Consider the following 16032-nt stretch of genomic DNA (forward strand, 5'->3'; position numbering starts at 1 on the left):
TGGTTTACATGTTGACAATCAAAAGACAATTATCAATACAAGTCACAAAAGAAACAAAACAAAAGCTCAGACCAAGTTCTTAAAATGTGTTCTTTTTTTAATTAAAAATGACATTAAATACAAAGTATATTTTGATTCAAAATCATTTCCTCTCTCTGAAAAAAAATAGCTGTATGATTTGTAGCTTGTACCACAAGAAGCTTGAATAAAACACAACAATACCCGTGAACAGAGAGAGCTCCATCTTTAAGAAGCAGGGGAAAACAAAACAAAACAAAATGTAATGGCAAAGAAATCCGACTCTTGTTCTGCACTGGCTGGCAGAGGAGGGATACCTGGGTGTGCATGGAAGGAAGTGGAAGTGATGTGGGAGAGGTTCACTGTCCTTACAGGCTGGTGAACATGGATGACCTGAATGCCAAGCTGAAAACGCTTCGCCCAAAGGTGCAGAAGGAAACAGTTCTTTAGGAAGGAAACATTCATTAGTGATTATAGTCCCCAAAAATACACTGAATAATATAGACTGTGCTGTGCAATCGGTGAGTCACTGAATTCTTCATTAAGAAAACCTATTTTGGATCAGCTTATAGTTCTTTCATAGATAAATAATCTTTATCCTTAAGTACTGTACATGATATCTAGCCAGATATGAAGCTGGCTAGGAAATATTACTAATAAAAACAAAAATAATATAATATACAAAAAGACAAACATACAAATATTAGGGAGGGAATAGCTTAAATGTTTGTTTCTCCCCTTATATCAAGTCTTTTAGTAGATGGTATATAGCACCAACAGGCTGGTTGGAAATTGCCTCCATCTGAGCACATTAAGTTGATATGGAGCTGCTAAGTTGCTGGGCGCACACTCTTCATTCGTCGTTCCACTTTTAAGTCTGTGCACAGGATATAGGAGAGCATGGGGCAGGAAGCTCCACAGAGAGGACCACACCGCCTCTGTAAGACCCCCTGCCATGTAAGTGAATGCATTTTTGGTGCTGTGTCCACCTTGAGGAGATTTGTTGGCCTGTGATCATACAAGCACTTTTTCAAAGAAACAAAAGCGTCAACGTTAAAAACAAAGGTGGAAAAAATAGATTCACTGAATGGAAAATAAAACTCAAAGGGGTTGTTTATGTTTACTGCTAAAGACATACTTTACACCACAATCCAAATGTTTAAAACCACCCTTCTTTGCAACATCATTTGCCTCCAGGCAAAAAAAAAAAAAACTTTCTTAAACTATATTTAAAGTGATTTTAAGCAACAGTTTTCAAGACTTTCTAAATCTCTTTAAATGTTTTTTTTTTCTTTTTGAATGCTTAGCAATATCACCATTCTACACTGTTTTGCAGAAACCAGCTACTGCTTTTGTATGAGAATAATCATTAAACGTAAGAGCATGATTCTAAAAGAACTATATATGAGTTATAACGCCATAGCAGACGTTGAGAAGATTAAAACAGAATTTCGTTCAGACTTGGTCAAATTCAGTTCAGCATATATCTATTTTTGGACAAAGTATTCGGTGTTGAGCCATAATAGATAAGAAAAAAAAATTAAACCTCTGTGTCATAAAGAAAACTTATTCAAATTTTGAAGTATCATTTATGACAAACAAAAAGCTGAATTGAAAGCAGTAACTTTTCTTAGTATTTTTTTTTATAGTTGTGGCTACAATGTAGCTTGCCACCATCAGTGTGTGAGTGTTTGTGTGAATGGGTGAATGAATGTAGTGTAAAGCGCTTTGGTCAAGTCTCCTAACTTGAATAAAGGCGCTATATAAGTACATGCCATTTACCATTTACCATAGTTCTTTGTGAAATAAGGGCATTATCTTTAAACTTCTCAACCAGTAGCAGGTTCTCTCTCCTGCATTTCAAAGAACTTTCCACATTACCTCTCAACTTTAGTTGAGCATACACAGAGCCTATATTTAACAAGGTGGAGCTATTTACCTGCTTGCATCCAGACTTTTAATTATTCACATATCCATCATTAGCATAAGAAGGCTTATTTTTAGTTTTATAAATTTTCTGGCTGTTTCACTTTGTGCATTCCCCACTGCATTGTTCATCTACAGTATCACTTAAAATGACATGCAAATGCTTAATAAAACATATTTGTAAATGTTATTTAGTAATTCCTTTTTGCTTTGACAACAGTATTCACATACTTTCCAGTTTGTGAGAAGTTTGAAGTTATAGTTAAAAAAAAAACAATACCACAAATAGCTAAACCATTGTTACATAAATATGGTTGCTTTCACGTCATTAATATTCCATGGAAATCTAGTCCACAGGAATACATCTTTAACACAGATGTGTTCTTTTCACCATTTTAAAACTCAATTTAATTCTGGTATAGAAGTGAGAAAAAAATGCCAGAAAATACATTTTTTTGTAACATATCTGTGTTAATGATCAAAAAGAAATGTAAGCATATTTCTTTTAAAATAAAAACCTTGATTGTTTTTTTCTTTCATGTATTATCCATGTTAAATGTTATTTATGTAAAAACACACCCTTACATGGGTGCAAAGGCATTCAGATAATGTGACTTACTTATAAGTATTTCTTAAAAATACTTTCCACAATATGTAATACTGCAATATTATATGTTGAGGTACAAGGCTAGAGAGAAAAATGGCTCAAACTTCCAAAAATAAATAGAAAGTCCATAAAACTGCACATTAAGATCACTTTAAATATTTACATCAAGGTTTCTACCTGAAAGGACAAAAATAGGCAGAGTGTAAACTTTCTGCAAAAAACTGCAGCCTAATTTTGTAAATGTACTTTCACTGCTTTTTACAAGGGAAAATTTGCTGTTAAATTTACCTTGGGAAGGTACACAGACAGGTACAGCTGTCTTGAACTGCCTACATTGTTGAGATCAGAGAGGTTTTTCATAAAACTTGCTTAGCTCATAAGCCAGGCTTAGTTGGTCAAGTCTGGGTTTTTTTGTTGTCATTCTGGTTTGATCGCTCATCCTTAATCTGACTGGGTTACAACTGCAATTGGCCCAGTGAACTGAGCCTAGTCTGGACTGCAGCTCCTCCCTAATACCTCAAATCGAAGCTTCTAGCTCCTGTTCAAAGCTCATATCCCTTCACCCTTTATGGCACCAACAGTAAGAACCTCTAAGCAGGGGAAAAAAAAAAAAGTTCCTGCTGTGCTAAATCCAGACAGCCTTCATCCTTACTTCATTACGGGACAGACATGCACATAAATGACGCTGGTCAAATTAGGTCTACAGCTTCCTGGAAAAGAATTGCAGAAAACAAAGGTTACAAAAATGTAGGGAATGACTGAAGCGCTCCATTATAAAACCCAAAACATATAAGAAGGTGTGTACACTGGCATGTTTCACACACAGGGCATGTCATGAAATAATGTATTTTTGTCAAACTCCTTGGGTTAGTTAGGCTCTGCCTATACTGTATGTCCTGTCAAGCAAAGGATTCTGAGCATCCATATAGCTTTTATCCGTGGATAGGAATATCAGGAGGTCCCAATATTAACTGAGTTGGAGATAGGAAGCATACCGCATCCTCGTTATAGCTACTTTCTAACTTCCAGCACTATTCAGATAGCACTTATTATAGCCACCAAGGAAACACTTCTGTTGGTTCTGTTTGGACCTCAGCCATCCCACAAAACAACCGGGACGATGCACTTACTACTCTGCAGAGGACCTAAACATTGACTTTACACTGACTTTACAGACACAATGTAAAGTTGTCTTTTTTTCTTTTTTGCAGCTGCAAATCAATTAATATGAATAGTTTTATAATGATGAAAATCCTACCCATATTTCTAGTGCTTGAATCTCTTATCATTGTTATAATTTGCAGCTTTCCATTTTAAAGTAGGATTTTATATTTAGGTTTTACTTGTTGCAAAGTGTGTATTACATCACTGGTATATCTGAAAGATTTAAATGTGGGGGTTGGGAGGGTCATTTTGTTGATTATAATATTTTGTCCTTTTTTAGTTCAAGGAAGATTTTTGCTGAATGAAATCCAAATTAACTTAAGTTGTCTAAAATCTCTGAATTTAAACTAGACTATAATGGGGTCTATCTTTTTGAATACATTTTTACTATGATATTTACATTTTTACCTTTAGTCTATAGACTAACACTTCAAATATCAAAGTGTTTTAAGTGTTGCCGCCTGGTTTATCACATTTAATTAGCATGTCTCTTGAAATAATTTGCATGTTGAAAAAGATGAAAATTTACACATTTAATATACCTTTTCATTTTTAACTAAATTTCTGAAAAACCATTCATGTTTTGCCTTATGGTTAATATAGGTATCGACACCACAGCAACACTGATTAGTTGAACGTGTCTTCTATTGGTGACATTAAGCAAATGACCCAGTAATTACCACTTAAGTAGTACTTGTGTTTAAGTAGAGTCAGAATTGCATGTTAAAGTCTGGCTTTTCTAAGCAAGTTTAATGAAATACACCTCAGGACAGCTAAAGTGCTATAAGTGCATGTGCTTGAAGCATAGGGGGCAGCTGCACCTATGGCAGAGCAAAACATTCACACCTGATTCCACCCATAACAAAATTGAAACCAATCAAAGAAGATGTAAATACTGAACCAGCCAAATCCTGTTGAACAACCGATGAACATGAAGGAAACGGCATCAGGAACTTAAAGGAAAAGATGGATGACTAGAAGGATTAAAAAAGGTGTGAGAAAACTGTAAATTCTAACAACAGAATTTAAAAAGATAAACTGGAAGGGAAATGTCATGTGTAAAAACACACTAACATGTTTTTATTAGATTCATTATCTTGGCCGGCTTTTTAATTTTATGAAAATCCCTATTCAGATTGGAAAAGTATTTTTTATATGCCGTTTTCATCAAAGTGTAGATAAACACAGCAGGAAATCTATTAGAACGTTGCAAGATGTTATGCTAATCTACCTTTTCCTTAAAATTGTCTTAGAAATTTAGAAATGTGTCATCATGTAGGTGCTGGTTGACACACTTGTGATGATGGAAGATAACTTTTTAAATTCAATATGTTGCTTGCATCATAATTAACAAGCATGAAAAACAAAAGGCATTAAAACATGTTAAGGCACTAACTGCAGAGTTTGCCTCCAGCCTTGCACATGTGTGACAAACAGCAAAGAGTCAAGAAACAAAGGAGGTGAGTGCGCTCAAATAAAATCAACTCTGCAGTTCCATATACCTTGCAATACAAAATAAATCCTGAGCAAGATGTTGTCTTTTTCTGCAGTTTGATAGAAAAGGGTCTAAGAAAGGGCAGCTGTTTTGAGACAGCATGCTCTCACACCATCTTGCAGACAGACAGCTGTGATAACGTAGGTTATGCAGGTGCTCGCAGATTAAAAGACAAACAAACCTCGCAGTAACACATGTGAAACAAACACACGTGATAGATTGTGTTGGTGCGACTTTTTTGGAGGGGGGCGAGGTCTCAGTCATAAACAAGTCTTCTTTAAGGTGAGTGGGAAATTCCCTCCTTCCACTCCCTCTTTAAGAATAGTGCAGATGATAGGATTCTTTTTCATCCCTCCTGTTCTTTTTCACCTTAATTTCTTTTGTAATTGTTTTTTCTGTCTTTTGTATATTTTATTAAAAGACTGAAGGTCCCCTAAATATGTGACAGCTGTAAAGTTCAGGAGGCTGTGCTTCACCCCTTCCCCTCCCCTTCCAAAGGACCAAAGTTCTTCAAATGTTTACATCATTCTAAATTCAACAGTAAAAACAGGCCCTCATTCTTTTCCCCTTGTTCCTTTCATTTTGTCTCTTAATCCCTCCCTTGTTTCTGCTGTTTTCCTCTCTCCCTGTCTCTCTCCATCCACATACTGTCTTATCTATCCTCTTTCTCATTTACTCTCCAGGTGATAGCACTTTGTCTTGCCCTGCTTGTCATCGTAGCCTGGGAGACGCTGCCCGTATTTGTCCACGCACCAACAGAAGCCCCGGTTCCTTCCTTTGGATGGACGGCACTGCAATAAAAAGCAAACAAAAAAAATAAAAAATAAAACAACACACATAAGAAATAAGAAATTGCATTGTAAGAAGCCAGCTTTCATTAGGTTATTCATTAGTTACAATACTTTGCAAAAGTATTCTATTAGGATTTTCTGTCTTGAACCAAAGGAAAGGAAAACAAAGTCATACAATCAAACACAGAATGCATAGCTCTGTAATTCTGATAGATAAAAACCCTGCTGGAGCAAAAATGCTTAGAAGAATGCTGTTAATAGCATGATTTTCAATGGAAGCATTATGTTTATAGTATGATTCTCCGACTAAAATTTCCGACACATGTAGCCCACGAACAAATAAAACTCCAAAAAGGAATCTCTAAATTCCTTGTGCAAAGAAACAGCCTGCACATTGAGACAGCATGTTGCAAATATCCCCTAATCTTCTGACAAGCTCAATGTGTATTTTTATGGTTGATAGTCACCACTTACTCATTAAAGGTAAGATTATTAGAGTTTTCAACTACAAGTAATGTGTTTTTGTAAAATTCTTGGAATTGAATAACCAGTTTTTAAGTGATATCTGATCATGGGAGATGTAGCATTTTAGACTGGTTGCTGTTCTCGTTCTTAGTGCCATCTAAGTGCCACTAATTTGAAAGACATTTATATTGCCCCATAAAAGACACTCATAGATATTGCCCCCCGAAAAAAAAGATGCAAGACCCAAATCAGAGAGGGAAGATAAGGTGGTTGCTTGCAGATTTCATAATTAAAGTGGTGGCAACAGAAGCATAAATTAAGCAATAACTAAACAGGGAGGAGTATTGTTTATATGGCAGACAGAGCAATGAATGGAGTAATCAATTGATTGGGAGCAGGTGTGAACAAAAGTATCTAGAAGGGAGCTAGGGGGAAGGGAGAGAGGCACCAGGGGGCAACAGAGAATAACCAAGAAATAAAACAGTGCTTAAATATGATCAGAAAAATAACTTACATTACTCTAAATGGAAATATAAATCTAAGTGTGACTGAAACCTAAAGTGAAAACTTGAACAGAACCAAAAATCAAGATCAGATCATGACAAAGTGGGTTCCAGACATGTGAATACTAAGCTATTAAAAATCCTTTTCGTCATTTTGTTTGATAGTTAAGGCAGTTTTATTTTCTGAACAAAGCAGGACATTAAAATTGATGTGTTGAAACAGATAATGATATGTAACGTGCTGTATGTGACTGTAGGAAATGTTTTAGAATATATACAGTGTGCAAATACACACATGCGTAAATAAGTTTAATAACCAATGATTCCTTATCCTTTCCTTCAGGTTAACTTCTTGCAGTATTGATGCATTCCAAAAAACATGAGAATCCAGGTTGCATCTGCAGCCATCGGAGACAAACCCAAAACTAGTGGGAAAATCATATTGCAGTATTATGGTTTAAGGGGGGATATATTGCTGTGATGGAAGCAAGTGTTTGCTAAGCCCAGTGGCAAACAAAGATAAACAACACTTATGTGTACCTGCTGCTAATGCTTCTGTTTAGTCACAATCCATGATTTCATCTTTGAAGGAGGAACAGCAATAGTGGTACAAGCATATGTTGCTGTGGTTTCTCATGACAGCTTTAACATTTTCATTTGTTAACACTGATTGGCTTAAACCAAATTTTGGTAGGCGGGCACTAGGTGTTGCTTTGCCCAATCAGCCTGGAGGGTTCTTAGAAATGTCCCTCCTTTCCCTAGCAATCTCAGATTTATGTGTAGATCTAACTTACGGTAACACATTATCAAATGTGGTTTGCCATGGTAATGCTACCTACATTTATTGTGAAAAATAAAGAGTTTTTTATGGGTTTTTGTTAACTAATTCTAGACTAAAGCTGTAAAATATTGAATATTTCACATAAACTAATCTGCATTTTCATCCAAACGACTAAAACCATTACTTCAACTAAAATGGCAGCCAAAACCAAGAGTCTACCACTCTTACTGATTAGGCCATATCTTGGTTTGCCTTTAGTTTTTCCAAACCTCTTTAATTTTTTGAGTTATATATTAAACAGTACACTGTTGGAAAGTTGGATTCCAGTTTAGTACCTAATGTTATTGGTACACTAAGGTTTTTTAGCAAACCTTTGAGTCTTTCAAAAACTTTTTTTTGATTTATACTTGGATTAAATCACACACAGATAGTCTAGGGTTAAGGTTAGGCTTGCACTTGGTTGTTAAGGATTTCCGAGTAAAGTTTAAATACACCCCAACATTTTGATTTTTACTTGTAAAAGTTTGACAAAACCATGTATTATTTTTTTTACATCTGAGAGCTTTCACTCCTTTATGGTTTGTCACAAAACCCAGATAAAAAAAAAAAAACTAAATTTGTGGTTTTAACATCACAAAATGTGGAACATTAGACTGGTATGCACAATTTTTCAAAGCCCTGTAAAAACAGGAAACACGATAGGACAGATGTTGGTTTATATTACTTTAGACACATTTTGTTATTATGCTTTTGAGCAGGACTTAAAAAATGGAAAAATCTCATTAATCACTGTGAGAGGAATGCCTTGTTCCCTGTAAGTATCTCACTATAGGAAAAGCAGCTGTGTCATTGCTAACAGATACAGGAATATGTTTTTTTGGAGCAAAGCATGGGGGAGTTTCTTTCAGGCATCTATATGAGGCCAACATATTGCAAAGTTTGCCCAATTTGGACTCTGCTGAGGGGTTTACTTCAGGGAAAGCAGGTTAATTTTGATAGAGAGGCTCTTGGAGTGATGGAGTGAGAACCCTCGAGTGTGAAGGTAAACATAAAGTTGCTAAAATATTTGCCGAGGCCAGTAGGAGGGCTGCAAGGATATCTTTGCTGCTATTCTGGGAAGCTGGCAGATACCCAGATCTCATCTGGAGTTGATTATTCCCTGCATGTGCACATGGGCTCACATAAACATGCAGCAGCAAACATGAAGGCTGCCCACAAACATGAGTTGTATGAACTGTGCATAGACATACCTCCCACCTGCTCACAGACATTTAAGCAGTAATATCAGATGTCCCAACAGGGGCCAAGCTTTGTAGGGTGGCAACTTTATAAGCTCTATTTAGGTTGTATTGGAAGCCATACAATCAAGTAGGGGTACACTTTGGCTCAATTTATTCCCCCTGCTGTCTGAGTCTACTGTGAACAGGAAGGAGCACAGCCAGGACAAGGTTTGTTGGTGAGTAGTAACAGTATCCAACTAAAACACAGCACAATTTGATAAGATTGGATCTGCATGTCATCTAGGACAACTTTGCGAGAAAATTGTTGAGCACCACTCCCAAGCAGAATAAGAGACAGAGTAATGTTCTTCTTAAAAAAACAAGCATAATTTTCATATAAAACAACATGCATAATCAATAACATAATTCAGAAGTTCCCAATCTACTGTACTTTGTATCGATTTTGTAAAAAAAAAAAACAAATACAAACAAACAGTGAATTAAAGATATTCAGGTCAGGCCTGAAGTAGGAAGCCTGCAAAAAACAAAACAACACAAAAAAAGATAATAATATTGATAAGATGGTGGATGGAGAGGAGTTCGGCATGCAAGCTCTCGCCCCTTAACAAAACTGCAGATCAACAAGACTATCAATGGAAACCTTATAGTAGAGGATGAGTTTCTAAACGTCCTTGTAGTTAAAATTAGAACCATGTGAAAGGATGAACTTGAGCTGCTTGCTTCAAACACATTTGACTGAGTGGATGAAATCCTCTACAAAAGTCCTGCTTGAGCCATGTCACAATTCTAAGCACCGGTAATGTGGCCCTTACAGGAAATCAGAAAGGTGTGAACGCCATTAAAAGTTGTCTAAAGCTTATGAATGAATGCAGGGAAAATATACCACACTTTATTTACTTTATTTCACTTACTGGATTAGCTACCGCCAGTGAGTGTTTGCAAAGCGACAATTGTGGCCTGAAGCATACAATGGCATGCCAAGTGGATGTCGGGGAGAAGTTGCGAGAGGTTACTACTAATATTCACCAGAGTCGCAGTAAAGGAGCAACATTTGTTGCCCTGCACCAGGGAATTGAAAAACACGGATATAGATCTACTTCACGATTTCCTAACACCAGTGATTTGACATCAGTTGTGGACATCTCCGGAGTATTGACAGCATATGTCGATTCTTCAACTTTAAAGCTAAAAATACAGTTTTGACCATAAATGGGACCAGTGCAAGCTGTTCCAGGACTACTGAAGTGACTGTCTTGGAACTTGGTATTAAGTATGGCCGATATATGAGAGCCAAGAACCATCATGCCCCGCCAAACCAGCCTGTTTAGCTTGAGCTAGAAGCCCAACACCCATTATTGGTGGTGGTGTGCAAAGCACCATAAAAGTGGTTAGAACAAAGCCTGTAACTGTCTTTGCTACTAGATTTCTTCCAGATCTTGAGGATGAGAAATTAACTAAATATCGTAAAGAAAAAAATGTATGTGATACACTGTGCCAATGTATTGTTATTAGGAACTCAAGAATACAGCTCCTCTAAAAACAGTGTGGAGTTTGAGAACTTTGCAGAAATGTATAACCCGGAGCTGTGGTCTGAGGGTTGTATTGTGCAGTATTACGAGGAGTCACAGAGTATGCCCGAAATGTCCCAAGTCTCTGGAGTGAACATTTCCAATGATGCTATAAGACTGAATGCTGCAGCAGTAGTGCTATACCCTATAGCTGCTGGGAAACTGTATGCGTTGAATACAGCAGTGACAGAGCATAATGTATGACAGTGGGTAAGCTGTAATGATATCCTTTGCCTACAAGAAATGTTGTTGTTGAAGGAGAATTTGTGGACATTGAACTCTATCAATTACTGTTTCTGTGGAGCTGCTGAATCAACTGTGAATCGCAGGAGGAGTAGCCGTTCTATGGCAAAAAAAGCAAATTTTAAATGCCATCAGAACTGGTATTGATTAGTGCATTGCTCTACATGTAAAAGTTGCAAACAGATAACAGATGGATATGAACAGAGACGGAGGCCGACATAAGGCAGCGGTTAGTGTGGGGAGCCCACTCCAAGTACCCACAGAGGCACAACCCAGTAGGGCTGGAGATAGCCCTCTCCAAAAAAGCCCTCTCTCGAAAAAAAGTTAGAGCAGGCTGAATCTTAATGAACTGACTTGACAGATCAAGTTTTGAGCTCTATTTCCTTGCTTAATAATATCTTAAAACCACTTTTGGAGTCAAATTAATAATATAAAATGATATTTGTACACTCACCTTTAGTTACTGTTGTATCTGGCAGCCCAGCGTACTGGAATCTTGCTGCACAGGACCCCACCCCTTCAAAAATCCTGGAAAATTTGTGAAAGACCTGAGTAAATTTGTATGGAAATGTGCCTAGGGCTTTAAAATGTCCAGTGCCTCTGAAAAGCCTTGGGCTCTTTAAGTTATAATAATAAAAAATATGTATTCTAACTTTTTAAAGCACCAGTTGTTCATAAAGACTGGTTGCTTTATCCGTAATGAGAGGATAAAGGACGCAACAGAAACTGGCATGAAACATAAAATGAAAAAATATGATTCAATTTGCTGTGCCTACTGCTCTATCCAAAAAAATGTTTTTCCAACCGTCACTCGCAGCTAATTTCAAGAAAAATTAAAAGCTTTTGATAATAGATTTACTTTTACAGGATGAATAAATTACGCAGAATTTTTATGTAAGAATGAGTAAAATCTTTGTTTAGTGAATAATGTCTGTAGAGTAATGTGCAAAGATGTGGCAAGTGTCTATCACCAAGAAACTGTTCTACGTGCATTTGTTCGATCTGAATGCAAACGGCGCTAAAGCAGAGACATGAATTGACACAAAAACTCCTCCTACTCTGAAGCAGGCCGACAGACATGCTTTTAGAGAGTGACCGGGTGTCTGTTTCCGGCATTCATGTACAGCCTAAGTGCATGATCAAAGGCAGCTTTATAGAGACAGAGGCTTATTAAAATACCTCACCAAGAACTACTGAGGCAGTCTGGCAAGTAAGTATGCTGCCCAATATATCACATTCTTAAACTCCTGCATTATCAGCGTATTTTCAGCAGAAAACTTTTTCATATAAACAGTCTTTATGCATCTAACTCCAACTATTGCCCATTTTTATTCCGTACCCCCGACAGGGCTATCGTCTAACTGTCTGGACGACTTCTATTTCAGCCTTGACAGAGCAGATGAGATGGAAAAAACAAGCTAAACGATGATAAAGTCCTTAATGTGCATGGATTGTGTATTTGCGTTCGTAGGTGTGTATACCAAAGGGTTGAAAAGCCAAGACAAAGGCACAAGGAGGAGGAAGAGCAAAATGTGCATTCCCCTGTTGCTTGGCTACCTTTGAATTTCTGCTCATGCTCTTGGTCATCAGTGAACTATTAACAGTCATCTCAAGCAATCCGTTATCTTCCACTTTGCTACACACAAAAGCAAATGAATACTGCCATACCGTGCAAATATTACTTTTATGAGCCTTTTCTAAAGGTTCATGTTTCTGCAGGGTAAAACATGTTTTTTTCTTCAGAAAATATTGTCAAAACTGTATAACTTTGGCAGTACTAAGTTATGAATCAATACTAAGTTATGAATCAATATCAAGGTTTATTTGACTTTTTAGGCATTGCCCTCAAAAGTCTGGATCAAGGTTTGCAAAAAGTTTGCGCAAAGAACTGAATTTTATAAATGTGTATCTGGATTATGTCGCTGAAGGAAACAAGTCCTTCAATACAAATTTTCCAAACCAAAGTGGAGAGATGTAAGAAATAAAACACTCCTACTCTTAGTATATAAATGCATGTGGACAACCATATTACTTATACGGTGTAGCTCAATATGAGTAACCATACCTTTGCCTTATTACTGTCAGATCTATCATGAACAGATTTAAATGAAAGCTATCTGAGAACATAAGGAAGGTTAAAGATGCATTTACAGATGCATTTCCATCGCGTATTGTGAGTGGTTTACACAGGTATCTATGAAAGTGGAAATTTACATCAGATGTTGCAAAGTACGCTCCAGCAAAGGGTTTCTGAGCAGAGAAGAACTTTTGCTACATGGGTTAGCATTTAATCAGTAATATATGGATAAATCATGAAATTACCAGTAACATATCAATGTTTTGATAATTTAAAAGTCAGAGTCTTGATCTTCTGATTAAATATTGAAAACTTTTGTTTGTCACAATTATATAGAATTTCTGAATGAGTGTACAGGAATGACCAACTTTATGTTTTTTGTATATTAATTTGTCGAAAGAGCACCTAGTAGAAGGCACACTACCCTTCCTTCTGCTGGTTGATAAGGTATTTGCAAGAACAACTTTGACACTACATGTTTTTTTTCCTCTTTCTTCATTGCCTAACAGTAGTTTATAAACATATATACGTGTATGCGGGCAGGTTTTTTTTGTTTGCTTTGCAAAAAAGATTGCAAAAATACCAAGCAAAACACACCATGGCCTGATCTAAAGATCTTCAAATATAGAGAAGAAAAAATGTTATTCCATCTATCAGTTGGAAGGGGTGTTAGAAAGCCAACGATGAGTGATTATCAGAAACTGTACAGAAGTTCACCGTTCCAGAAACGGGTGGTCTATAAAATTTTCCCAAGGGACTTTAATGACTCATCCAGAACACTATCTAAAAATCTAAAGTACTGCAGCACTTACTTCTCTCAGCTAAGGTCACGATTCAGTATGATAGACCTTATGAAAATGGATTCCATTTGAAAATTCCAAGGCAAAAACTTCTGCCTAAAAGAACACAAACACTCATCTCACATTTTTCAAGAAATATTTTGATTGTCTGTAAAACGTTTGGAATGTGTGCATTTGGTATGAAACTAAAAACATTTTAGTAATAGAAGATTAAGCTGTAAAATAAAGATTACAATATGATGGTATTTTTGTTGCCGTTGGCTGCTTTCCAAAATCATGCCTGAATTGCTGGAACCCATTCCTGCAACCATTAATTCTTTTATGCAACTGGAGAATTATCCAAAACTCACTAAAAGGTCAACCACATAAAAGAGTTTAAAGTCAAATCGAATTTAAACTTGATTTGATGACAAAAAAGCCCTGTGATGGGGCTGATATAATATAACTAAAAATAAAAAGAATAATTTTGGCCTGCAAAATGTTTCCACAGAGCTACATAACACAACCAGTTTTTACAAACAGGTTTTCTTTGTCTCATATTAACTATTCTGATGCACCTTCTGCATGGAGCCACATGTTCTTCTCATACATGTATGTGTTCTCTTTGGTTACTTTAGCTTCCTTTCAAAGTCCAAACACATGTAAATTGGTTTCAACAATATCATCTTTGGATCTGCATGTGTCCAGTATGTCTCTTAATTTTACTGTAATAAACTGGCAGCCTGTCCCATTACCCTTTAAGGATAAGCAGGAAGAAAAATAGATACAATGGGTAATAAGAGAGAAAATATTTTTGCTTAGGGCCTGAATATACATTGAAAAACTTGAAATGTTTTAATCTCCTTAAGATAGCAAGTACAATCACATTGGTTGTGGTACAACAAAGGTTGTTGCTGGTTGGTGCTCTGTGCTCCTACGCTTCCCCTAATCCAGGGGCCTCAAACCAGTTCAAGAAAGGGCCCTGTGGCTGCAGGTTTTCTTTCCAACCAAGCAATGGCACATCAGACTCCAGTCATCTCATCAACTGAGTGCAATCTGAATATGATGACTTGATGAGATGACTGGAGTCTGCTGCGCTAGTGCTTGGCTGGAAAGAAAACCTGCAGCCACACGGCCCTTTCTGGAACCGCTTTGAGACCCCTGCACCTAATCAATTAAAAGTCTCAACAATCTATTCAGATATCCCTTAAACATTTACATTAAGGAGAAACATGGCAAAAAAAAAAACATAAATTAGGAAGAAAAGGCCTCTTCAGTTATTTAGACTTTCTTATGCAAACAAGCTTGTTATAAACATATTTTCTGATTGTTGCAAGCAATACTGTGTTTGTATTAGTAAGCATTAGTTTTAACCAATGTCTGAACTTTTTTAAATCAAATTGTTACAGAAAGGCAGCCCTTTTAAGAAAAGCAATAGTGAATCATTTGAGGGGATGAATACCCATTAATCTTGTGAGATTAGAGTCAAAACTGAGGGTTGGGTAAACCCTTGTTCTCTGTGCTCCTCACGCTCCTAGCAACAGCCGTGGTCCAACACGGCTGTCACTAGAAAAAAAAACATACATGCTGCACATTCATAATGCTGCCTTTATGAGACATGTACACATGTGTTGTGTGTATGAATGCGTGCTCTTGTGACCCTGGTCTTTATAACTAATGGCACCACCGCTGGGCTCCACGGACATTAAAAAGAGCCTGGTTCGACCACAGGATAAACACAAGCTCATAAACTGCAAGGTGTGTGTTTGTAGGTTTAGGGGCGTGTGTATTTGTGTAAAAGAAGGTGCATCTGTGCATATGTTCACAAATGTATTGGCAGTAGCTGCAGGGTATTGCTTTTTCTAAAATAAAATGATAAAAAATAGAGAAGTTAAGTCAAGGCCTTTTTATGAGCAAACAAGAGCACACAAATGTTAAAAAAGATGATTAAATATTATTTGACTAAGTTTGTATGGTTCAAAACTGTAATTAGAAAAAAGTGACATTAAGAAGGAAATTAAGAAGAATGATACATTATAAGGATAATAATAAGATCAGAATAGTTGTATGAGCTTAGCAGTCGTTTAGGGTTTGATGGCTAAATATTTTTGTGAAACTGCATGAACACAGAGGTTACACAAACACTCAAAACATTTACATACAGATTTTCTATATTTTCCTCAATTTTTTCTATTCTGAAGAAATTTTATAAAAGCAGATTGGTTTGTACAGACATTTAACAAAGTGAAGGAATTAACAGAGAAATGTTATCAAAGCCCCCTGAGGTAAAGCTGGAGTGGTCTGTACTAGGGCTGCAACAACGAATCGATAAAATCGATAAAAATCGACTTTTAAAAGCGTTGGCAACGAATTT

The 16032-nt window shown here is 36.6% G+C and overlaps 1 protein-coding gene across 1 annotated transcript in view; it reads right to left on the minus strand.

Annotated features, from left to right (window-relative positions):
• Positions 1–1808: 1808 nt before the first annotated feature.
• The window catches only part of LOC107083028 (insulin-like growth factor-binding protein 3), a 28866-nt gene continuing 14642 nt past the window's right edge, over positions 1809–16032 (minus strand). Inside the window, exon 4 of the mRNA XM_015371962.1 lies at positions 1809–6001. Within this exon, the coding sequence (XP_015227448.1) occupies positions 5879–6001 (123 nt within the window). The 3' untranslated portion in view covers positions 1809–5878. The remainder of the gene's footprint in view (positions 6002–16032) is intronic.

Source organism: Cyprinodon variegatus, unplaced genomic scaffold, assembly GCF_000732505.1.
Source record: "Cyprinodon variegatus isolate N-32 unplaced genomic scaffold, C_variegatus-1.0 Scaffold67, whole genome shotgun sequence".
Taxonomy (NCBI): domain Eukaryota; kingdom Metazoa; phylum Chordata; class Actinopteri; order Cyprinodontiformes; family Cyprinodontidae; genus Cyprinodon; species Cyprinodon variegatus.